The following is a 25,608-nucleotide window of genomic DNA, read 5'->3' as shown; positions in this document are numbered from 1 at the left end:
CGGAATGGACCTTTTGGAAGATGCAGCAGACTTGGAATCAGTGTGTGATGGAGGATTAAAAGAACCCGTGAGCAGGTGAGCAAGGAAAGCTTTGCTCAGGACGGCCCACGCCAGGCTGATGGCCAGGGTGGCTTGGAAGCGGGGAAGCTGCCAGGAGACTTGATTTGCAGGAAAAGATTGCACAGAGGCACCAAATAACAGCTTTGAAAGAGTCTCTGAGACTCTTTAGGAGACGAGGTTTAGTCACAGGCAAGATAATGGACTGTGTTAGTGCCGGCCTTGGAAAACAGCAGAAAACATAAACCCCACTCTAGCAACACATGCTTGACATGATCCCTTAATCTTTTACTGTCTGCCTCCAGCTCCAGGAAATCAGGGCTATACTATCTAAGTTGGCAACTTAGGGTATTAATACCAAGGTTTGTTAAGAGGATTAAATGGGAGCAGTTTAAGTGCGGCATGTAAACCCAGTCCTTGGCCCAGGGAGGTCCCCTCTCTCAAATTAGGTCACTTTCTGGAGGGGTTACAGTGCTCCAAATGCCCAGGAAAGTGTGGCTAGTGCAACCGTCAGGCTCAGAGCTGGATGTGAACCCACTCTGCAGAGCGTAGAGAACAGACAGGAAGCAACCACTCCAAACAGATCCGACGCTGATGGGCGGGCCGCTTGGGGAACCAGGTGAGAACGGTTTCAGCCCAGGGCAGGTCTTCGGTGGAACAGGAGATGAAGCTTTTAAATTCCAGGACCACGGCTCAGGTCAGGCTGGCTCTCTGTGGTCTCCCTCCCCCCCAGAGCTGCCTCTGTGAGCACAGGGCCCTCCGCTCCACTCTGCCGCTGCTCACGGCTCCGTCCACTGAGTCAGCTCCTTCCTTGAGGCTGGAGTGACTCCATCTACCCGCAACTCTAGCACTTTCCTTCAGGTTTTATGGCGTCTGAGAGGTAGGACTGATTAACCCGACAAGTCCTGTGGAGCTGTCAACACTAAGCAAGACGGGAAGCTCTTTTGGTAATGGATGTTGGGCTGTCATCCCTGTATTGCTCCAGGATGTAAAAGGAAGTCCTGTAGAGTCTCCATCTTCCTTGGGTGGGAATGCCAGGCCCGCCTCATGTTTCTTCCATGAACAGCAAGAGTGCCTCTCTCTGAAGAGGGGGTGGGGATTTACATGCTGAGCCTGGACCCCACAGGAAACACTTCCTTGTGCCATTTTCCTGTGGAAATGTCCTGCTGGTGAGCACTGGTAAGCACTGCAGAGCTTATGTAGGATCTACCCGGCTCAAGTGTCTGAGAGATGACAAGCCCCCATCCCTGGATCCCTAGAGTCTCCTCCCCTCAACCTCATTGAGAGCTGACAAGCCCCCATCCCTGGATCCCTAGAGTCTCCTCCCCTCAACCTCATTGAGAGATGACAACCCCATCCCGATCCCTAGAGTCTCCTCCCCTCAACCTCATGAGAGATACAAGCCCCATCCCTGGACCACTAGAGTCTCCTCCCCTCAACCTCATTGAAAGATGACAAGCCCCCATCCCTGGACCCCGAGAGTCCCCCCCCCAACCTCATTGAGAGCTGACATTTTACTAATGCTGGGGAAAGGTGATTGGAAGAATAGCATCACCATGGTCCCGTGTCCAGAGAGTTAACACAAAAAAGGGGTTGCTAACTGTCAGTGAGAAGCTGACGGCTAAGCAACCTACACCCAGCATCCCTCTCTCTGCTTGCACTACAGCCCCCCCCCCCACCTTCCCATAGTGGAACTTGTCATAGTGGGTTCTCTCTGATGACACACTGGTCATCACAAGCTCCTTGAGGAACATGGACTAGGAAGGGGTTGTCTCTGAGACACAGTCCGGAAACAGCCACAGCACATGGAAGGAAGGGGCAGAGACATAATAAAAGTCTAAGGAACCAGTGAGTGACTCGAAGGGAAGCCAAATTCCAGCACACTGCAGCTTGGCTGTGACTGGCTTGGTACGAACATTAACACTCAAACGCAACTTCAAGAGACTAACGCTCCCGAATCCAAGCCCTTCCCCAGGGGGATCAACGCGGCACTCTACCAGTTGCAGACAGCACGATTTAATACTAAAATCATTTTCTTCTGGACCACTTGGGTTACTCTCATCCTGATTTGGACTGTCATTGTCCTAAGGACGGATGCGCCAGGGCCCTTGTCATACTGGCCACAGGAGCTAGCACAGCACCGAGCGCTTAACAGACGCTTGCTAAGTGTGAGCTGAGAGATGTGATGGATCCGTCGACATGCTGCCCTGCGGTCATCCTCTGGATGACTCTAGAAGGGTGGTCCTCACAGCCACACTTTAGCAAGTCTGAGAAGGGGCTTCTTCAGGCAAGGCCCAACCTCTGTGAGCGCAGAGAGACATGGCACCCCCAGCCGAGAGGTTCATGTCCAGGGTCCTTGCTGCCAAGCAAATTCCTTCCAACCACTCAGGCCTTCAAACGGAAGATAAGCAAGAGCCCAGAACTTGGAAGGACGAAGGACTGTGTGCAATAAACAGAAGCTTAAAAAGTTAGTGTCTGCCCCCAGGGAGCTGGCGACAGTCCACATGCCTACATATCCACCCCCTGGCTCAACACAGCGGCCAAGAAACAGCGGGCGAGAGCGCCCCCCCCCCCCCCCCCCCCCCGCACGCTGTGTGGCAAACACATCACCCAGCACCTTCCACGGAACCATCGGCCACACTGGCTGCTTAAAGTGTTAGTTTCCAGGAGAGGGTAGCTGGACACACGGCAGTTTTTCAAAATTTCTATGTGCGTGCCTGATGTATGGGGGGAGAGGAAGGGCAAATGTTTCAGGGCACCCGGGGAGGTCAGAGGACAACTTTGTGGACCCAACTTTGCTCCTTCTGTCTTTGTGTGGTTTCCTGGTTATTCATTTATTTATTTTTTTAATTGCTCAATGCGGAGAGATGTTTGTCCAGAGAGGAATGAAGGCAGGTGATTAAAGAGCCAAAGAACACACACAGAAGGGGCAGTGACTCCATGCTGCTCTCCCTGTGCTGGTCGCTAGGATGAGGGCCCGAGTAGGGGGTCAGAGGCACCGTGGAGCATCCGTTCTTCCTTAAGTGAAACAAGATGGTGTCCGGTGAGCTGTCCCTCTGCCTCTGGTGGCACACACCCATAATCCCGGAACTCCGGAGACTAAGGAATGAGGATTAAAACCTAGAAGTGGCGCAGGCCTTTTATCTCAGCACTTTCGAGGCAGAGGCAGGTGGATCTCTGAGTTTGGGACCAGCCTAGTCTATAGAGTGAGTTTCAGGACAGCCAGGGCTACACAGAGAAACCCTGTCTCGGGGGAAAAAAAAAAAAACCACCCTCAACAACAAAAACAAACAAACAAAATCCTTAGGGGTCAGCATGGGCTACATAGTAAGACCGTATCTGAGAAAAATGAATGACCAAAACCCCCGTGGCTTTCCCTGAAGCAGAAACCAGGGTCCTGATCAGGGAAAATGAGCTCTGTCAAGATCTGGAGGTACGTCTTGTGCAGTGCTGGGACGAAACCCAGGGCCTCACATTCTACCAAGGACTCTGACTACATGCTCTAAACTGACTCCCGTCTGAAGTTCTAGCAAGATCCATCTACTAAGGAAATGGAACGCTCTCCAAATTTTGAACTTACCTCTCACCCACATACTGTCTTTTTTTTTTTTTTTTTTTTTTTTTTTTTTTTTTTTTAACAAGGGAAGCCCATGGGTCCAGACACAGAGGAAACCAGCTTTGTGAAACTGAACCTAGTCCTGTGGCTTCTAAGATCTCTTAATAGCTAGTCAATTCCACACTTAATTTTTATAGGGTAAACAGATATGAACGTGTCTTTTCTTTGCAGGAGTTCTGGGTGGCTGGGGACAAGTGTCCTGACCTCTGGTATCCCTCTGAGGGTCCTGAGAGTATGTTGAGGGGAGAGCCCTTCTAGATCTTATGGCGGCCCTGCCACCTGTCCTCCCCCAGGAGTCTCCGCAGACTGGTGCTTCCTTTTTTATCATTGTCCTCCTGATCTGAGCATTCCGATTTCGAACATTAATACTGAACTTAAAGACATTTCAATAAAATGAATCACAACCAAGGTTCTGAGCACTAAACCATGTCCCCACGGTGGTGTGGCTTGGCTAATTTCCACAGACGAGCATCTGAAGCTTGGAGCATCTCCAGTGAGTACCTGAGGCTTTCCCGACAGACCACAGTGTTGAACAAGACACATGGCAGTCGAGAATGTTCAGCCACCAGCCTCAGTGTGGCTGTGAAATTAAGCTGCAGACAAGGTTTTCTGATTGCACACACTGTTCCGAGGAGGCCATTCACACCTACCAGTGAGTCGAATTGCTCTCGCGGGCAGGCAAACAGGCGTCCATTAATGGTGAGCGTCGTAAATACTGAAACATCATTAGGTTTGAGCACCACCTTTTCTGTGAACATAAAAAGCATGAGATTGCCTATTAAATCCATCTGAGATTTGCTGCACTGCCCTAATCACACCAACAAATTGCCAGCTTGGTGAATTACCGGAACACGAAATGCGCCTGCATAAAACGCAGGGGTGAAGGGATCCACTGAATAAAAAAGGCAGGACCTTCATAGGGCTGCACAGTGCTTGGGATGCCATCAGAAATGACCACACAACGGGAGCAGAAACACCCAGATCTACTCTGCAACCGTAATTATTTATCAAAGCCACACAGCCATTTGTATGGCAAGTTAGGTTTCTTGATAGTAACAAAGCCTGGTCCTTCAGAGGTAGAAAGATCACTGTTAGAAACCTTGGGGGAATGCTTCAGAGGTCTCACATAATTTTAGTTGCCAAAATATATCTTTTTGTTTTTACTTGCTCCCAATTCGGGAGGTCACAGCATTAACAACTTTAAGCCCTTGTCTATATTTTATGAATTAGTTTATTGAATATATATTTAGTACTTACTACATTCCAGACACTAGGGACATATAAAGAAATGGTAGAAATAAAATATAATTATAGAGAGAAAACATAAAAATCCCAGTCAACACAGAGGGATAATGAATGAGTGTGTGTGTGTGTGTGTGTGTGTGTGTGTGTGTGTGTGTGTGTGTGTTAGTGAGATGGGATAAGGGCCACAAAGTAGAGCAGGGAAGGGGTTAGAAAGTATGTGTCAGGGGCAGTTAAGATTTTAGATGGGACATCAAGGGGCAGGCTTCAACAACACACTATCATTTAAGTGAATACCCACTATCCTGGGACACCTATGGGAAGGATGTAATAAATGAACCATAGCGGTCATCCTGGGTCTGGACCCACTGGGACAAAAACAGAAGGAGAGGACTTACTTGAGAATCCATCATCCACTTTAAAATCCTGCACCATTGCAATCATCTACCTTCATACGAGCCAGAAATGCTTCCCTCCATTCCTCAAGGACCCTTCAAATGGCTGTGAAGCCTTCACTGGGGACTTGAAATCCTGGCTCCTTCCAACACCCTCCCATTGCATTCTAGGTGACCATTTCCCAACTCTGCCAGCACGGGGTGCCAATGTTCATTTACTTCCTAATCCCTCCCGGCCTGGGAGTGACTCACGACACAGAGGGTGTCTAATTCATCTCTGTTATTGCTACATGAAAGTGGTCAGGACATACAAGATGACATTTCAGGTATGATATCATCAGGGACAAGGAAAGGAGTTTGAGTCCCAGGTTGGGGGGTGGAATGCTCATGTTATTAGACCAGCTGGGCTCCATGGCTCCGCTGGGTAAGGAGGAAATTGTCATCAAGGGAAAAGAATGAGTCCTACACCGCCCCAGCTTCAGTTCTGTGGACACCTGGTGCCTTAGCTAGTCAGACTCCAAGCACCTTTCTGGGGGTGGGGATGGGGGGAGTCTTGGGTCCAGAGAGTTTTTTATGGTTCCTACGGAAAGAGCCGCAGGCTGACAGATGCCTGAGATTGTGGGCACAGCTGCCTCCCATAAATCACTTCTCCTCTTCTCCTTTCTGTTATTCCTGGGAGCTCACACTGTCTCCGCCATCCTTCTGGATCGGCCACAGACGGCCTCGTCAGCTCCTTGCATGTTTTTTTATTGGACAGGCTGGCTTATTTCACACAAGCCCCCAATACCAATCCAGGCTGTTACCTCCTCCGGAGTTCATCTTGACTATGAGCAGGCCTTCCCCAGAGCTGAGCTTGTCGGCCACCGCACTGATGACCTCCCTCACGGAGGCAGCCACAGGCACCCGGATGGTGGTGTAGGTATGGTCCACGCAGTAGACCTTAAACAAAACTGCAGAGACAGTTGGCACTGTGAGAAAACGGCCTTGGGCATTCAGAGAAAAGCATAAGCTCTGTACAGCAGTTAGATATCTGTGGTCAGGGCCTGAGCACACTCCCCGCTCGGAAGCCCAGCTCTGAGGCGGGCAGGGGAAGGAGCGCTCTGTACCTGGCTCCGGGAATCCGTAAGGTTCCCACAGCCTTCCCAGCGGTTCTTCGTACAAGTGATAATCTTGACATCCAAGCCCTGAGAGAGCACACATTCTTCTAAGAGATAGGGACAACTGAGGCAGTGTCAGTGAGGTATGGGCAAGCATGTCAGCTCTGTCTGGGTACCAGACTCCAAGAACATGACTTATCAGGAGTCCAAGGGCCACACCCAAGAGCAGGTGGGTTTTTTTTTTTTTTTTTTTTTTTTTTTTGTTGTTGTTGTGGTTTCAAGGTGATGATTTGCAGGGGCCGATTTTAGCCTGACTATAAATACTTCACATGAGAGATTACTCACCCTCATCAGAACCACGAATAGGCTGGCGCTTCTGGGCCCTCTCGTCCCCTGTGTTGAACTGCTGCAAAAGCACCTTGTGCTGGAAAAGTAATAACCACAGTGATGTAAGAGAGAGCAAGTGACTAACGTACCCTAACAACTCAGAGAAGAGAAGAAGCATCTAGAAGCAGTTAGAGCCCCGGAATGAAGCGAATAGATTTTTGTGTATACAAAGGCAACATCCCACCAATATACTGTAATCCAGGGGTTCCAAATAATCATAATGCTACAGGGTACAGACAGACAGTGTTGGGCTCTGAAGACCCCTTACCTTCTTCTGTGGGGCTTTCGCATCTTCTGAGCTACAAGAAGTAGAGAAAGCACACCGTTGAATGCCGTCGCTACCGTTCTTTCAGGCTGCTTTATTTGTACATTACTGCAATCTTGGGTTAGGCAGTGAAATCACACAATCTCTCAGGGTGGCAATGGGAGGACCCCCTCCCCCCTCCCCATCCAGAGGTCAAAGCCACTAGCCCTTGTCACAGGCAGATTCTGAGCAGACCTGAGGCTAAATGCCCTGGCTCCTGGCTTTCAAAGTCAGCCTCATCACTTACGCCCTCTCCAGTACTGAGCCTAACAGTTCATTAATAGCATGGAAAGCCCCAAGTTCACCGCTACAAGGACAGGTATATTTCCAACGAACAGCTTTAGCAGCAGAGAGTGGATTTCCCATCTGGGTAACTGTCTTCAAATGTCCCCAAATGCCCACGGACTATTTTATTGCTGGGTAGTGTAAGGACTCATGTGTCTAGACCTGGACTTGTCAAAGGACAGGTTCCCTCTCCATAGCCTGCTAGCAAAGAGGGCACCCAGCCTTCTGCTCGTCCAGCCTCACTGCCACCTGTGCCTGGGGCCTGTGACACAAATCAGAACATGTGGTGACTAATGGTAGACTAAGGGCTAGCCATTTTTTGCAGGCAAAGACTCTTTTTTGGAGGATGTTCTAATCACGAGGCAGGCACTCAGTTGGGGAAAGGACACCCCAGAGTGAAGGCCCTCCTTACATTTGTTTGACAATCTTCTCCAGCTCTGGCAGCTGCTCCTTGAAGGCAGCCATCATCCGGGCATCATCTGATACAGACACATAGAATTCCTGTAATCGGCAAAGGTGACAGGATCTTAACGAGGGCTGAATGGAGCATGGTTCTCTAGAGGGCAGAAGAGCCTCGCTCCTAGACCATGCATGTTGCTAGCACCCCCAGACTACAGTCTCATGGGGAGGAGAGGGTGGGAGGGGGAGGAGGAAGGGAGAGAAGGAGGGGAAGCAAACATTTACATTGAAAATTGCTAATGAGAAAAGGTCCCGGAAATAGATAATGGTGATGAAATGACCATCAGTGAACTGTATATTTTAAAATCGCTAAAATAATGTTAGGTTGTTTATATTTGACCACAACAAAAATTAAAACAATAAACTGCAAGTGAACTTATATGGCACCTGTGAGGAAGAATACAAAGGACTGTGTTTTGGAATAGACCACTTGACAATCTACACTTCAAACACATTTTTTTTTCTGCTTTTATCCCCAAGAAATTTTAATAGATTTTTTTTCTTTTTGGGTTTTTGAGACAGGGTTTCTCTGTGTAGCTCTGGCCGTCCTGAACTCATGGAGATCTGCTTGCCTCTGCCTCCCTGAGTGCTGGGATTAAAGGCGTGTACCACCACCACCCAGCTTAATATTTATTTGTGCTATTACTTTAGTATTTGCTGTTTATTTAATAGACCAGCAGTGTGGTTGTTGATGGTACCAACTCAGACCCCGTCCTCAACACTGTGGGCTTGTACCACCACCCTATCTGATGCCCTCAGAGCTGTGCCCATCTCCCGGCAGTGAGAGCAGCTCCTATTCCCTGTGTCTCTCAGGAGCAGTGGCCTCCATGGCAGACCATGGCAACCATGGTAGTTAAGGGAGGGGTCCCAAATCAGCACATGGTCTCAAGCCACCGCATTTCTTATTTTCAAAATCCCAACTCCTTGAAAGACTTCCCCTCCCACCATAGTCTACTTTCTCTGAGGCCTCATCAAAGATGACGAAAGGAAGAAGGAGGCATAATTCTTTTGGAAAATGAATTTGAGAGCAAACAGACTGGAAATTTTGAAACGGAACCACACGGTCTTCTACCTGTACAGGAGTGTTCGTGTGGAGTTCTGGAGGACAAGAGTGAGTACACTTGTCCCCCTTATCTTGGGAGAGTCATGTCCTCCATGTCAGCTACCTGTCACCAACTACAGTCTGGGATACTACATGGAGAACCCCAGAAATAAGTAATTCATAGAATTTAAACATTTATTACAGCACATGTAATGTTTTCGTATCGGTTGCTGTGGGTTACCCCCTAGTGTGCTGAATTAGCAAACTTCATTCTGGATAGCTATGTGCAGAAAAAAACAGTAATATACAGAACTTGGTTCCATTAGCAGTACAGGTCTCTACCAATGGATATGGGCTACTACTTAACCTAGTGTTAAAGGCCAATGCTTGGCTGCAGTGAGCCACAGAAAAGAAAGACAGCTGAGCCAGAAGTAGTGTTGGCCAAGGAAGCGATGTCCATTCAGAACTGCCCCCTGGCTGCCCTGGCAATTCCTCATCGAATCTGTCTTGGCTTCTTAGGAGCCAAGCCCACCGACCATTTGTCCCTTGCAATCTTCCTCCTCAGAGAGTAAGTAACTAAAGACAGATCTACATGCACACAAATGTTTGTTGTACAATTATTCCAGGAAGGAGAAAATGGTACAATACAGGCAGAGAGGCGTGGCCTTTGTGGATAGCTACTGATGAATCATCAGAACTTTTTGTTACAAAGATCATACTGACATGGAAAAAAATCTTCATGGAGCTAAGTAAGAAAAGCAGCCTGCAAAATGCTGGGTACTAACGTGATTGCACGTCTTCAGAAGAGAGCAGACGGTAACCCACTGCAATGCTACCACATGGTGAGTTAGGGTGGTGGGATAATGGATGAGGTTTTTCTTTATCACACTACCTCTCTGACAGAGAACATGCTAACAGAGTCTAGAACTGGCAATTACATCTCTATAGAATTTGCTGCACACCCCTGTGCTATGGGACAAAAGGATAGTCTTGGAGTGGATGACCCCCACATACCTCCAGGAAAGCCATGGCCACATCATCTTCTTGGAGGAGGTCCCCATACATGGCGGCCCACTGCAGAACCAAGCGGATGACCCGCCTCTTGTTGTTGAGGGCATAGTCCAGTCTTTCCTGTTCGGTACCTTGAGAAGGCTGTGCGTGGTAAGTGCCAAGGAGTCAAGGAAACCACAGAGCTGCTTCCCACCCACTTCAATGAGCTACTTGGAATGCAGAGAATGACAGATCCCAGCTTCAGACTGACGCGATCTCCCACACTGGTCCTCCAAGAGACTCCCCACCATAGGGTCTGAAGCACACACATACACACTCTTGGGGACTCCTGCTCACTTTTCCCTGATAGCTGGCGGAGGAATCAGACAACAGACTACACAGACTAATGTGTTGACAAAGATCTCTGTAGGGTCTAGCTTCAGCTGTACTTCACCTCTCAGGATAGTCATGTGATTTCCCATTGCTTATCTCTGGGTACTTTGCTTTATCTTGTTGGGTCCCATAATTCTACCCACATCTTTGGGACCTCCTCCTCCTCCTCCTCCTCCTCCTCCTCCTCCTCCTCCTCCTCCTTCTCCTTATTTGGTTTGGTTTTTTGAGACAGGGTTTTTCTGTGTTGTTTTGGTGCCTGTCCTGGATCTCGCTATCTAGACCAGGCTGGCCTCGAACTCACAGAGATTCACCTGCCTCTGCCTCCCAAGTGCTGGGATTAAAGGCATGCGCCCCCACCACCCAGCTTTAGGATCCCCTTTTTAACATGAATTTCAACTTAACTCTTCTGGGTGTGCACCCTGTCCTGACAGGACCATGTTTATATGAACAAGCAAGGTGGAAGTAAATAAACTCACTATGCATTAGGGAGAGAACATCCTTACATATCAGCCCCTCGTGAGGGTTCCAGACCCTCCTTAGACCACACCCCCTTCTCTTACCTAGAGCCACATCCTGCCTCATTGTCAACTTGTGCACAAATGGCTAGCCATCTTAAGTACAAGCCCTAGGAGGCTTGGGCTGATGTTCTTCGTCCTGTGTTCTATACCATGCCTTGACTTTCATCTCAAAATTGTATTTACTCACCAGGTGGTGGTGGTGCATGCCTTTAATCCCAGCACTCGGGAGGCAGAGGCAGGTGGATCTCTGTGAGTTCGAGGCCAGCCTGGGCTACAGAGTGAGTTCCAGGACAGGCTCCAAAGCTACACAGAGAAACCCTGTCTTGAAACGCCACCCCCAAATTTTTCATTTACTCATCAAGAGAATTCAACACTTAGTTGAGTGCCTACCACATGCCAAAAGTAAAGGGCCATGCTGCCATTGACCCCCCTGTAGGGACAGCACAAGTATTTTAGATTCAACACACTTTTCCTTTTTTAGTGATTTATAGTAGCTCATATCATAATCGCCTAGTTCATAAAACAACTTAGCTTTTACAGTTTATGCTATAAAATATACAAAAAGGACCTCAGTGGAGCTCTACCTCACCACCTGGTGAAGACACTGTTGTTTCCTTTGTAAAAGTGAGCAAAGCAACAACCACAAAAGGCACATGAAAGGCTGTGATTACCCAGGGAGGGGTACAGCTGGTTGGGAGTCCAAGACTCCCGATCCAGAGAGCTCTGTTCCCACAGGACCACATTCCAAGCAATGAGACCGCCCACGTCCTAGCTGATGGCCACGGCTTAGAAGGCACCAGAGAAACCTGCCTCGTGGTAGCGCTGTACGCCAGAGCTAAACCAGAAAGCGCCTTTCGGAGAGAACTATAAATAATCATGATCAAGGCAAACGACAGAACCTTAAAGCAAAGGTTTACTGCATGTAAATGGGTTGCAAAATGGCTTTCATAAATTGAGCACAAGATTCATAAAAAAGAAAATTGCTCAAGCTGTATTGCTACAATTCTCTCTGAGCTTACAATAAAAAGAGGGAAGACAGATCACTTTATGTGAAAATTATTTCTTTTCTGATTAACCCTTTGGTCTCTTACTCATATATATGCATTATATATATATATGTATGTATTTATATATGTATGTATAACTCGGTTTTTCTTTCTTAAGAATGGCAACACTGGTTATAAAGTTTCGTGACCATCGCGTACCACAGGCATCAGCACTGTTGGGGGCTGGCTGGCTCAGCAGAGACCTGGAGAATCTGGGCCTGAGCCCTCTGGTTCCCATTGTCTATTGCTTTGATTTGGAGTGAGTCACTGGGAACTACAGACTTCTGTTTGCTCACCTGTGAAATGAGGCGAACTGAGAAACTTTCCGGCTTCTCTTCAGATATATCTAATAACAGCAATGTGGGGCTGATCCAAAGAGAATTAGGGACCACAAACTAACATAACAAAAATAAGCTGCCTTCTCATGGTCTCTTTTGCTTAATTTTATTAGTTCTCAGGTATAGATTGGTTCTTTCTAGAGCGGATCACTGTAAGGCATGTGGGCTCCTTTCTCAGCTCTCTTTTTACATGCTCAGTTGCCCTTCTGCCTGGATCAGGATGATGCCTTCATCAGACACTGAGCAGATGTGGCCACCTTGACCTTGCAGCCTCCCGAACTGTGACCTAACCCGCCTCTTTTCTTTGTAACTGACCGGGTGTCTGGTGTTCTAGTGCAAGGACAAAGTGAATGACGACATATGGAGACTTGGCTGAGATCAGGCTTCAGAAAGTACGATTTTAAAACTTCACTTCTGGAGTGAGTAGGATAAAGAAAGAATGGGTAAGATGGAGGCGAGGCTGTGGGGTTTGGACAGCCTTGGTAAGTATGAGTTAGTAAAATCATGAAATCTGAATAGAACATGTTTTAAAGGCCCTACCATGCCAGGCTTCCTCTGAGCTCGCTTTCTACACCAGCTACCTTGACTTCAAGTCGTACCCACAGTTATATACTTCATCCTCCCCCTCAACCTAGGCTTCTCTCTATCCACTTTGCTAGAACTAAGTGATAATGTCTAGGAAAAACATCTTTCTGATGGCCCTGGACTGTGAACATGTGCATATATTCCTGAACATGTCATATCAACTTTAAAGGAATATCTCACTGTTCCTGACTATACGGACTAGAGTCTTTAAAAAGATTTCATTACACAGGAGATATGATTTTGAGTCACTTGAAGATGGTGACATCATCAAAGGGAATGGAGGTTTCTACTGAGCTGGTGGACAGAGTGGGAGCCCTTGCCCTAGAGTTAGGAAAATCACCTCAATATGGAACAAGGAAAGTGATGATTTGCTTTTTAAAATGATTTATCTGTTTTTTATTTCATGTGTATAGGTGCTTTTCTTGCATGTAAGTGCACCATATGCATGCAGTGCACACAGAGACCAGAAGAGGGCATTGGATCCCCTGGAACTCAAGTTACAAATGATTGTGCACCATCCTATGGGTGCTGTGACACAAAGCCAGTCCTGTAAGAACAACAGACATCCACCTCTCCAGCTCTTCGATTTGGTTCTTAAGAGGCAAATGTATTTTAAAATAAAACAGTGAACTATGAAAGAAAACTCCAAATCTTTTATGAATATGTGGGCCAAGAAACCACTCAAACTGATTTATCATCAATAAAGGTCCTCCGTAGAGGAAGCCACAGTGCTCAGTGGTAGGGGTATGATGGACCTAGGTCCTGTCTCTTGGAATACTGCACTGGGAGATAGGCTGAAATGAAGGGAGAGGAGACTTTCCTATGTGCCTGACAATGAAACAGCCTGAAAGCGCAAGTTGGTACCAAGGGTATTTAATCATAATTATCCAGGTTATCTTCACTAAGACTGAGGAAGCAGGGCAAATGCCCATGTACTGGCTGGGCAGTACCAGCAGGACACCGTGGCTAACCGTCAGGGTCTGTATTGTCCCTGCATACCAGCACACAGGTTGTTCCTGACCTCTCTGCTGATGTTGAAATCTAGTGTTTTTTTTTTTGGGGGGGGGTCTATAATAAATTACAGAATACATAGTTGGGCAAATTAATATGATGATGTTTCAAGTGTATGTAGAAGTTTACATTTATAAAACATCTTTAGTATGCTCACATGAGCATACACATACAATGTTCCCTATAAACCTAGGAGGAAATATTTAAAGATGAAAAGCCCTAAGGTTCTGGGGGAGAGATCTGTTGGCCAAATGCCTCAGAAGTGAATAGCAAGGCTAACAAACCCAGACAGTTTTTCTCATGCCCACTGTCCCAAACAGTGACCACAGGGCCTCTACATTAGTGTTTGTTTTATGTTAGCAAAAATAATTTCATTTGGGAAGCAAAATTCTTAATGTGAGAGTCCTCTTGTTCTCATCATCATTATCCTCCTCCTCCTCTCCCTTCCTTTCTCCTCTCAAATGGGGGGCGCTGTTCCTCCTTTTCTCATGAAAGCTAAGGATGTTCCCCCCATAGGAACATAACTGACTTATTTCACATAGTCTGGTGTTTCCCCTCACAGATGTTTATATTCACAAAACTCAGTTGAGTTAATATGATTTTTATAGCTAACTCTCTCTCTTTCTTCCTGTGCTCAAAGCTTCTGCCCCTTCATAGGCAACATCCTGAATGTCTGTGCATTCATGTGTGTGTGTGTGTGTGTGTGTGTATGCATATGTGTGTGTGTGCGCGCGCGCGCGCGCGCGCGCGAGTGAGAGAGAGGTTGGTGGGAGACGTCTTCCTTGGTCACTCCCCATCTTGTTTATTTATTTCCTTTGAGACAGAGTCTGTTACCGAACATGGCGCTCACCAAATGGCAGACTGGCCAGCGAGCACCAGCGATCTGCCTATTTCCCACCCTACCTCTATTGCTAGGTTACAAATCATACCTGGCTCTTACATGGGTTCTGGGGATCTGAACCTGCAGTAGAATATTATTTTCAGGTGTGTTACTTCTGCTTATGTTGCATTTGTTTAACTCTGTGAAGCTGTGTTACTGGGCCTGTCTAAAACACCTGATGGTCTAATAAAGAACTGAACAGCCAATAGTGAGTCAGGAGAAATGATAGGTGGGGCTGGCAGGCAGAGAGTATATATAGAAGGAGAAATCTGGGAAGAGAGATTGGAGATCTAAGAGCTAGCAGCCAGAGAAGGAGGAGGACTCCAGGGACCAGCCACCCAGCTACACAGCAAGCCACGGAGTAAGAGTAAGATTTACAGAAGTAAGAGAACGGGAAAAGCCCACACGCAAAAGGTAGATGGGATAAGTTAAGGAAAGCTGGCTAGAAACTAAGCCAAGCTAAGGCCGGGTATTCATAAGTAATAATAAGCCTCCACATGTGATTTATTTGGGAGCTGGGTGGCAGGCCCCCCAGAAAAAAAATCAAAGACCAACCAACAACATGAACGTAGCCCTCTCGTGCACACAGTAGGCACTTTGTTGGTTGAGTCATCTCCCTAGGCCCTGGAATCAGTTTCTTAAGGGACATAGAGAAGACTTCACAGGTGATTAACTCTGTGAGATGGCTCCAGGGAGTGAGTTCTGTTCACTCCCACAAAAAAAGAAATCTACCCAAATTTGAGAAGGGTCGAAGGTCTGTAAGAAAATACATAGTTTAAATGGCTAGACTCATCACTTATACACAGCTGATTTCAGATGGAGCAGGAATCATAGTTTTCATAGCCTTTTGATAGCATTTCCTTCAACTCGATCAAAAAAACTGAGGCAGAACAAGATTAAATGATTTCCCAAAAATCCAACACTGAAACTCTTAGGACTGGAACTCAAGTTCTTGTATCCCTCCAATAGTCTTTCCCCAGTGGGTGTTATATTCTAGTTCATACAATATTCATTTCCTTATTAAACATATGCTATGTAGTAGATTTAGAAGTCTGTTGGGTATAAGGAAAATTCATTGGAGATGGAGAAAAATGTACCCAAATTCTCACAGCACACACAGAATATGCAAACAATAAAAGTCAAGTGCTGCTGCTTGAGCAAACTGAGTCGGTGAGGCCGGAGCTGCTACTGTATGAACTAGACCATCTGCACTGCGTTCATTGCTGACAATGCTGCTGTGACTAACCCAACATGGTCACATCTACCAACTATTCCGGTTCCAGCCTCAACCTTCTCTCTAAAGGGGACGGCTCTGCATGCAGGAGCACGAAGTCAGAACCCTTAAGGGCTGGGTCCAGGGTTTAAAGACACAGTGGATCTCTACATTTACTATTTGGGGACTGGGCACAAAAAAAGCCCCCAGACACTGGTTTGGTTGACTGTCTTAAATCATTACACAATTGGGAAATGCTAACACAGAATGTACTTTTCCAGTGCTTCAAAAATATCACAGCTCCTCCAGACTTTTATCCAAACAACCTCAAATTTTTCTCCACGAAGACGTCAAACACAGATCATAGATCTGTTTCTGAGTCAGTTCATAATGATTTCAATGCCACCAGGTACAGGAAGTCCACACAGATGTCCAAACATCTGGCACACTTCTTAAACAGGATCTCTCACTATTGGATGCTGAATCTACGTGGTGACAAGCAAGCTTCCAGAGTGACTGTCTCCACGGAAGAGGACCAGCTGGTTCAGCATCATGTCCTTGGGCTGAGGGGAGACTGGATGTGTGTTCGGGGTTGAAAGGGGAAGAGGTGAAGGCCACAGGCAGGCTGCACTCTCTCTACTCTCCCTACAGCAGGCTTGATATTCCATTGAGTCATTTTCCTCATGCCGGCTCTGCCGTTCAAACACTGTAATTATTTCATATATTTTTACCTAGTTATTATCTTACTCACCACAGGCACCTGTAATTTTTCTGTATTTTTTTTAACTGCTCATTTACTTATTCTTAATTCAGCTAATAATGGTGCCATGTATTAAAATTATCACAGGGAAAGTAAGTGAAAACCTCCTAGGATGTGGAGACAGCAGATTCATTACAGCCTACAACAGGGAATAAAATATTATGTATACTTTTTGCAGTAAGTACATGCTAATTATGCAGCTATTTATAAAACACTTATCAACATTCAAACTGATACTCTTCAATGTTGTTGTTTTTGAAAGCCCTGCTTTGCATACAAGATCTCTCTGCTTGCAACTGAAAACAAACTTTGGGGGTCATCTGCCCACCGAGGAGGCAAAGCGTTTGTGGTCTTCACCTGATGCCCAACTCCTCTCACGATGGCCCAATAATCATGGTGGTATTCAGGGCATGTCAAGGTTTACAATGTACTTTCACACACACAGCCTCATTTGATCTTTATAACAACCTAGGGAGTGGGCAGGGCAAGGATAATTACCCCTATTATACAGAGGGTCTCGTCGAGGTTGAGCATAATTGCCCATGTGGTTTGCAAGCTGGAGATCTTAAACATGACCTTCTGGTTTCAGAGCACTTGCTCTTTCCTCTCTGAACTGGGGCCTCTTTGCTTCCTGTGTGCCTTTGGGGAACAGTTTAACACTCTGGCCACCGTCCTTCCCTTGAATGAGTTCCGGTCTAGAATGGGATGGCCTCGGCTCACACATAAGTAGTCTGTGTAGAGCCTTGAGATGCTCTTAGTCAGCTTCCAAGGAGAGGATGAAATGAGTTACCGTGGATAAGGGAGATCGGGGCTACTCCCGCAACAGATGAAGTGCTTAGCAGACCTTAGCTATGGTGCTTCTTACTGCCCTGCCTCTGGAAACCACTCTAACCAGTGGCACTGCCCAGACCAACACACGTTGCTCCTGTGTTTATATGCAACTGCTAACTTCAGGCTTCCAGAAGCATCTATGGTGCCATCAGTATCGTTAAGTGTCTCTCATTTTCTTGCTTAGAATATTTCTCATTGATTTTCAGAATTTTCTGCTTTTAGAAGTCCCTGCCTCTTAGGAGCCTCCTTTCAAGTTTCAAAGGAGGGGTCTGCAGTTACTTAGAGCCAAGCAGTTAGGACAGGGTCCCAGGAAACACATCGTCAAGGTTCATAGTTTCTGCTAACACTGGTGGTGTAATTTGGAGCACATTAGGAAACTGCTTACTCCCGATTCTCCTATTGTGAGAAGCGGGTTTGAGAGTCCACCCCTCTACGAGGCTGAGAAAATGTCTTTGAGGAACTTCGCAGCTTATCTGCCAAGATGGTTGGTTTTTTCAAAGCAGGACATCATGTACACATCAACGAATCAGAATTTCCTTCCCGGGAAGAAATTCTCAACCTACACAACTGCAGGGGGATTTTTCTGATGGTGACATACAGACAAACCCTTTCCAGAATTAAACAGGGACTGTAATTGTGAGATTTGGCTTCAAGGAAATTTAAGTTGACAATTTTTCCTTTTAGAAATCTAAAGAGGGGCTGAGGAGATTGCTGAGTGGTTAAGAACATTTAACTGCTCTTCCAGAGAACTCAAGTTCAGTTCCTAGCACCCACACTGGGCAGCTTACAACAGCCTTGAGCTCCATGGGTACTCACACTCATATGTACATATCACACACAGACATACAAATACACGTAATTAAAAATAATAAAAATAAGTCTTAAAAGTAAAACTAAAGAATGTTCCTAAAAGTTCACTCCATCTAAAGACTATGAACCCAATACTGCTTAATTAATCTTCCATCTACAACAAAAACAAGTTTTGATATGCATTCCCGCTGAGAACCCCAGTCAATTCATAAAGACATTTCCAGGTCAGGTTCCCAGAGCTATAATTGATGAGGACACTGTCTTCTCAGAATGAAACCCTGTTATGTTTGTTTCTGTATAGGAACAAAATACATAAAAGACAGTTTTAGCTAGAACTTAGTAGCACATCTATATTCCATTTCTTCTTTTCAATTCGGGAAACTAAATAAATTACTTCCATGTCAAAAGCATAAAATTTGTCCTGACATGCAGCCAAAGAAAATTAGTATGCTAATAGAAAATATTCAACTAAAATTACTGCTGTATTTAATTTTCTATATGTTTAAATATAACCCATTTATCACTTAGGATCCTTTTAGCTTCAGTCAGAATCCATCCTACATAACAGAGACCAGTATTCACTGACATGAAAAACCCTATTGGCAGAGTAAGTTCCAGACTGGTCCAAATGCTGATGACACATTACAGACCCCACGTTTGTGACTGCTGGTTCATTTCTGGTTTATTCTAGAGTTCTTCATTTCCCTTACAGTCCCCAGATGGTTGGTTCTAGAAACTGGGGTTATAGGCTTCTTGTTCTCTGTCTTAAACATTTCAAATGTTTTCGCCCAGAAACCCAGGAAGCCTCTTTCTGAATTTTCACTGGCCCAGTCTTCATAGGGGCCCCAAGATTGTTTGCAAGGGCAGCTAAGCACTAAGCATGCCGGCCCTGACCTCTTCCGATGGCCTGCATGCCGGTGAGTCAATTGAGACATGGACTACAAACAATTATGTCCCATAACACACTCACCTGTCAGTATATTCAGACTCTTCCGTGTTTACTTGGTCCTCTAGGCCTAAATTTCTCTTAGATGTCAAATGAAATAAGTAATATACTATTTCTTTTGGCCTCATGTTTGGGGAATGGGTATTGGAAAGTAAGCAAAATGAAAACACTAGCCATCAAGGAACCAGTCATCAAATTCCAAACAGCGTTAACTCAGTGATCATTCACTGAATTGAGGGTTATGGGAGAATTTAATTCCAAAGCAGAAAATGAAGACACCAGGAGAGCAATTTGGTTAAAAAAAAAAAACAAAAAAAAACCCCAAACACTGAAAACCAAACATTCTATATCCCCCTCCCCTCCCCCTCCCCTCGCCAAATACTGGCATGTTTTTCGTAAAATGATGAATAATAGTAAAATGTCAGGTGGATTTTTCTTTCTCTTTCCGTGGCAGTTGAAAAGCTTTGCAGGGAAAATGTTGTGAAAACGGCAGCAGCCATTTATATTCAGAAAGATATCCAATGGCATAGAAAGAGATTCAAAAAATCCTCTTAGTGGGAAAGTATGTGAAATGATAACATGGTCCCATTCTTGCATTTACAACTATCTATCAGGCTGGGGAGATGGCTGAGCTGGTGTATACAACGCTTGTTGTATAAGCATGAGGAGGCAGAGTTGGTACCTAACATCCGCCTAAAAAAGCCAGGCTTGGTGATGTGTGCTTGTAAGCTCAGTGCTGGGAAGGTGTGGGCGGATGGATTCCTGGGGCTCACAGGCCAGCCAGCCCAGCCTAATGACTTAGCCCAGTGAGAAACCCTGCTTCAAAACCCAAGGTGGATGGGTCCTGAGCAACAGCACTCAGGTTAACTTTTAGCCTCCACATATATACATACACACACACACACACACACACACACACACACACACACCACGTGCAGAAGGAGTGGGAGAGGGAATGAGAATTTTTAAAAAGTATATGTCTACATGTATTAAAAAGGATGACAAGAATACACACCAAAATGTTAGTCATAGTTATATCTGGGAGATGATAAGGTTTTATATACGGGCAGATTTAATTTTCTTTTTAAACTAAAGGAAAATGGAACTGAATTTTAAATACAGATTTTAAAAAGATTTAAAAAGCTGGAGATGAAAAGTATGAGACATGAACAAACATGATTTTAAGACTCATTATAAAGCACTTGTATTCATCAGGTCAAATCATGTCCAAAGTGTAGTTAATGAATAGAGTCGCTCTCATTAGCACATAAAAGGGCTCAGATATTAATGTTAAACTGAATTTTACCACCTCTTTTCCATGCTAAAAGCAAAACTGGGAGAGACACACAATGTGGATTAAGGACAGAAATAGGTGTCAGTGGCTCTGGGCTCAAATCTTTTCTGTGCTGGTAATTACCTTTCTCTGAGCAAATCATAATTTTTCATTATCCAAGTTTATTGATTTGGAAAAAGAACAGTGAAAAAAAAGTACTGACTACTTCTTTTTAGGGCTGCTCTGAAAAGTGGGAGATGTCAAGCACTTTGAAAACACTCTGTGCGTTACCCAAACCCACCAAGTCACACAATGGGCTTAAGTAATTCACTGTCTCTGTGCCCGTGCTAAGAACAAGGGAGCCAGCTGACTTACCTGACTGTGTATTCAGCATCTCTGCTTCTTCTGGGGTGCAGTAAACATGTATATGTATACACACACATACACATACACAATGCATGCATGCATACAGATATACACGTTGCTGTTCTGCCTGATTATCATCATTTCCCCATTCACTCTGCCTTGTCAAGCTGCTTCTATAAACCTATCCAGGAAAGTCTCACTTCCACTTGCCCAGGACATCTACGGATCACAATGTCAAAGAGACCCTCATTCCCAAGGATGTGGGAATGAGGCAAGGGCGCAGAAGGTTTGGTGTGGATCTGTCCCATCAGTAAGGCCTTAAGCTCCTGCCTGCCCAGACCCCTTCCTAAGGTCTGGGATCCCTGGAATCCCCAGTTTGCCAAGTTGTCCCATTGTCTTCTGATAGGTTCCTCCATTCCTTCAGTCTGTCAAAGTTGATTTATGTTATTTGTAACCAGAAAAGTAGCTCATCCAAGGTCCTATCCATGCCATCTCCTTGAGAGGAAAGGGGGGCTGAAAACTGTAATACACATGCCCCTGCACATACATAACCTTGAGGATAGAGCCCCACCCATTTTCTTACTCATGGCAGGAAGAGCCTTGGCTTCCTGAGACATTTTCTCTAGCCGTCACAGAAGAGTCCTCATTAGAATCTCCTGCTCCTAGAACTTAAAGACTAAACTTTTGCAGCAGAATGTGGTAGCCACTAGCCTCATGCAGCAATGTAAACTCACAACAAGAACAATTAAATCAAACCAAATTCAGTGCATTGCAATTCCAATTTTAACTTAGTGGACATTGAACTTACATAGATTAAATAGTGGTGACTAGACTATTTCATGGCCCAGAGCCTCTCAATCCTCCCCACCTACAAGTCAAACCCTTTACTTGTTTGTTGGAACACCCCTAGGTTCTCTAGGTAAATATACAAATTAGATGCCCTAAAGGCCTTATACGTTCTAGAAACTATTAAAACTGAAAAGGCCTCTTCCTCTTCTTCTTCCTCCTCCTCCTCTTAAAGAATGCATTAAGAAAATCCCTGAGAATGTTTAATATAGGAAGAAGTTCTATGAGACGTTTTATTTGGTTTTAACAAAGCCCTTTGGTTTTACCCAGTTGAAGCAAAGACAAACCTATATAAAATACAAGGTATTGTCAAGAAACATTCTTTTTTTTTGAGACAAGGTTTCTTTGTGTAACAGCCCTAGCTGTCTAGGAACTAGCTCTGTAGACCAGGATGACCTGGAACTCACAGAGATCTGCCTGACTCTGCCTCCCAAGTGCACCACCACTGCCTGGCAAGAAACGTTCTTAAACTGAAACTGTAATTAAAGGTTACAGAATCATTAAAATTTTAAATAAGCTTTTAAATAAATTAATTAATTATAACAAAAACAAATGATAAATTCCAGATGAGCCTGCCCCTGCCTTGGAGATCCTACTCCATGTTTGGGGGTGGGGAGGCTTTAAGGTCCACATTTGCAAAGCAATGCTCACACTAACTCAACAGAATCTTGTATAGATAAGGTGATGGTATATAGTTCAAAGCTCTTAGAAGAGTGTCTAAAACTCAGAGCTGATCCAGAATGGTGAAGAGCATCTAAGTCCCCACAGAGCCCGGCGGGAAGGAGGGAGTCTGGAGGGAGCAGGTAGTGTCAATCACATCCAGCTGCCCTAACTTTCCTTAGTCTCCCGCGAAGGGAATCGGCACCCGATCCCAGAGCCCTATGATTGCTTGTGTTGTTGATTTTCTTCTTTTCGCCAACACCCCACTCCTCTCTGCCTGGGCATGGCATGAGCCTTCCCTCCGGAGCTGCTCTTCTCAAGACAAGCCAGTACTGTGAAGGCTCTGAGTCCCTTTTCAGAGGGCGAAGCTCATAAATAAGGAGACAGGCACGGGCTTCGTGTCGGAGCTTTGAGTTAGAAGGTCAAGTTCAGGCCCACCTGAACTCTCCCGTTCCTTTGCTTTCTCTGGCTCTAAGCTTCCTGGCAGGCTAACCACTGGGAAAAAGAAGTTGAGTTCAGTCGTGGTTTTTATTTTCCTTCCAGCAAATCTCAAAGGTCTCATAATGATCAGCATGTATAGAGTGAAGAGAGCATGAAGAGCCCCTGAATATGGTAATTTTACTTTACAAAACTGAAGATGAGCCAGAAAGAATACATAATATAGGTAAGACTCATTAAGCTGTCATTACTTGGAAATATAGTTTCCAGGCAAATAGATACCGAAATCTCACTCTTGCAGCTTCCTCTGAGTAATGCATTCAACTCAAATCTCCCATCCTCACACATTCTGTTGACTTCAAAGAGAATTACGGGTGAGCAAGAAAACGAGAATGAGGTAGGACAATTATAATTTTGAAAAAGGAAAACATGGCAACATTGATTGGGTTGCTCAAAAAAGAAATAAAGAGACAATCTCTTTGAATATGCTTAATTGCTCAAGAAGGGCAAAGTGTTTTGGGGTCGAAGTTTTTGTGGCTTTAGAAATAAAGCAGAATTGGAAAATATGCTTTCATGTCTCTTCCAAAATCGAGGTAAAATTCATTCACAAAATTCACTTGTTTTATTCAATTTAACATTTTGAATGCTTACGATACCAATGCTTACCAAATGGTTGGTCCACAACATTATTGAAAAGTTGCCATAAACCAAACGCAGTCTATTGGACTATCCTTAGAATTTCAAGTATTGTATCTTTGTTTTAAGACAATGTTATATAATGGGAGAAAAAATCAGCTGAGAAAGAAATGTCGGCCTCCCTTTCCTGAGTGCATGGTTCGGGTTCCGTTTATCCTCTCTGACACCCAAGTTGAAGACTGATTGACCTTGTATGGTTTTAAGAAGTGGTGGGACCTTTAGGTGCCGATTAGTCATGAAGGTACTGTCCTCATGGACAGACTGATGTCTCTCTCTGTGGGGCAGGGCTACTGCTACAGGGAGATAAGTGACTTCTCACTCTGGGACCGATGCGTCACTGTGAGGACTGGCTGTCACGTAGCGAAGCCACAATCCATGTTTTGTCTCTTTTCCACACACCTGCCCACCTCTCTGCTTTTGTCATTTAATGGCACAGTGCAAGGGCTTTGACAGATGCAGCTCCCTGGTTCCCAAGACTTCCATCCTCCAGAACCACGAGCTACACCAACTTCCTTTCTTTATAAACAACCCGGTGCTGGGGATTCTGCTATTGCAACGGAAAAGTGGACTGAGACCCTGGGGTAAACTGGCTTGTATTGCATACAGTTAGTAAAACCCATGGACAAGAAAAGGCAGATGTCTGTGTACATCAGGGAACATGCTGGCATCTCTGAGTCTGCTAAGAGTAAGAAGTACAGCACTGATTGAGCTACAACTTACCTGCAGGAGATGGAATGAGGTAATGGCCAGGTACATGTGGGCTGTTTCTGAGAGCAGACACTTACCACAGCAAAGGATATTGGGCCACCAGGGCAGGGCAAAGCTGGGTGTTTGGCATAAAAACACAGTGCATCATAACAAAGTCATTTAAAAGCGAATCTGGAGGGTGAAAGAAGAAGAGATTAATTCTTGTGGTCATCTCTACAGCAGCAAGGAGATCTATTGGTTTCTTCTTAAGGTTAGTTTAGGTGTGCTCTTCTGTGTGGGGGTGCCTTCATCTGCAATGAGTGATGCAGACAAAGCTTGAGATCAAAATTCAATTTCTTAGGACAATGAATAGAAATATTTTTAGAAAAATACAGCCTTGTATGAACAGCATTAGTCACTAAAGCTACAAATAATTTTTTTTCTGTGCTGGGACCTTACAAACACTAGGCAATTCTATCATGAACTATCGCATCAGTCTTTCTATCTATCTATCTATCTATCTATCTATCTATCTATCTATCTATCATCTATCTATCTATCTATCTATCTATCTATCTATCTATCTATCCTATATATGTTATTTGTATGTTAAACGTATTTGCATATTAAAGAATTATCCCGGGCAAATGCACAATGCTGAGTTAACACACAGCCATTTGTCTACTTTATAGCACCTTTGTTGCCAGGTCTCTTTTCTTTTATCTTTGTTTTCATCTCCTTCCAGAAAGAGGAATACAGGTGAGAGGAGGCTAGAACTATGGGGAAATGGAGACAGTAAAAGCACAGAATTGGAGGGCAGAGGGGATCAGCCAGAACCGATATGATACGGCCTGTGAGCCGCACTGGAAGTGACAAAAGCGGATGAGAGCAGTGACCTGCTCTGTGATGGGTAGGAAAGGGACAGTGAGGGAGGCAAGGCTGGTCTCAGGACAAGCTCTGGTTGCTTCATCAGTGAGATGCATGGCGCTTCTTTATGGCAAGGATGACATTATCCAAGCATTATTGATGGAAAAGCATGTGTAGACGAACCTAAAAGCCCCGGAAGGATCTTTACTGAAACTCAGAGCCCAGGATGCTTTTTCAATTAAAAGAGAAAATGGAGTGGAGTGGGTGGGGGTGGGGGACCTTTACCAGCCAAGACTTGTCAAACTTTCTGAATAGAAAATCATGGGAATGTGAAATTTGAACCTAGATTTCCAATGCCAGTGCCTTTAGTGGTAGTATATTGCAGAGTCTGAGTCTATGGCTGAAGGTTTAATCTCTGTATGTTTAATCATTTTAGTATATTGTAAAGTCAAGGTGCCATTTCTCAGTGTCCCTGGCCATCCTCCACTGGCTCCTCACACTCAGCCAGAGAAGGTGCCAGGAAGAAGCTGTTTGGAGCTTATTTTTAAATAATGGTAGGCACACTCTTGG

General features: G+C 45.1%; 1 protein-coding gene across 7 annotated transcripts in view; it reads right to left on the bottom strand.

Moving 5' to 3' along the window:
- Rapgef4 (Rap guanine nucleotide exchange factor 4) overlaps positions 1-25,608 on the bottom strand; it is a 284,557-nt gene that overhangs the window by 24,867 nt on the left and 234,082 nt on the right. For all 7 annotated transcript variants that reach the window (XM_028885722.2, XM_028885723.2, XM_028885724.2 and 4 more), the window contains 7 exons: positions 24,285-24,363; positions 9,899-10,049; positions 7,796-7,884; positions 7,063-7,093; positions 6,753-6,831; positions 6,114-6,260; positions 4,324-4,421 (listed from right to left, as the gene is read on the bottom strand). In XM_028885722.2, coding sequence (XP_028741555.1) covers positions 4,324-4,421; positions 6,114-6,260; positions 6,753-6,831; positions 7,063-7,093; positions 7,796-7,884; positions 9,899-10,049; positions 24,285-24,363 — 674 coding nt within the window. The remainder of the gene's footprint in view (positions 1-4,323; positions 4,422-6,113; positions 6,261-6,752; positions 6,832-7,062; positions 7,094-7,795; positions 7,885-9,898; positions 10,050-24,284; positions 24,364-25,608) is intronic.

Source organism: Peromyscus leucopus, chromosome 4, assembly GCF_004664715.2.
Source record: "Peromyscus leucopus breed LL Stock chromosome 4, UCI_PerLeu_2.1, whole genome shotgun sequence".
In the NCBI taxonomy this organism is placed as follows: Eukaryota; Metazoa; Chordata; class Mammalia; order Rodentia; family Cricetidae; genus Peromyscus; species Peromyscus leucopus.
This window is presented reverse-complemented; position numbering and strand designations above follow the sequence as displayed.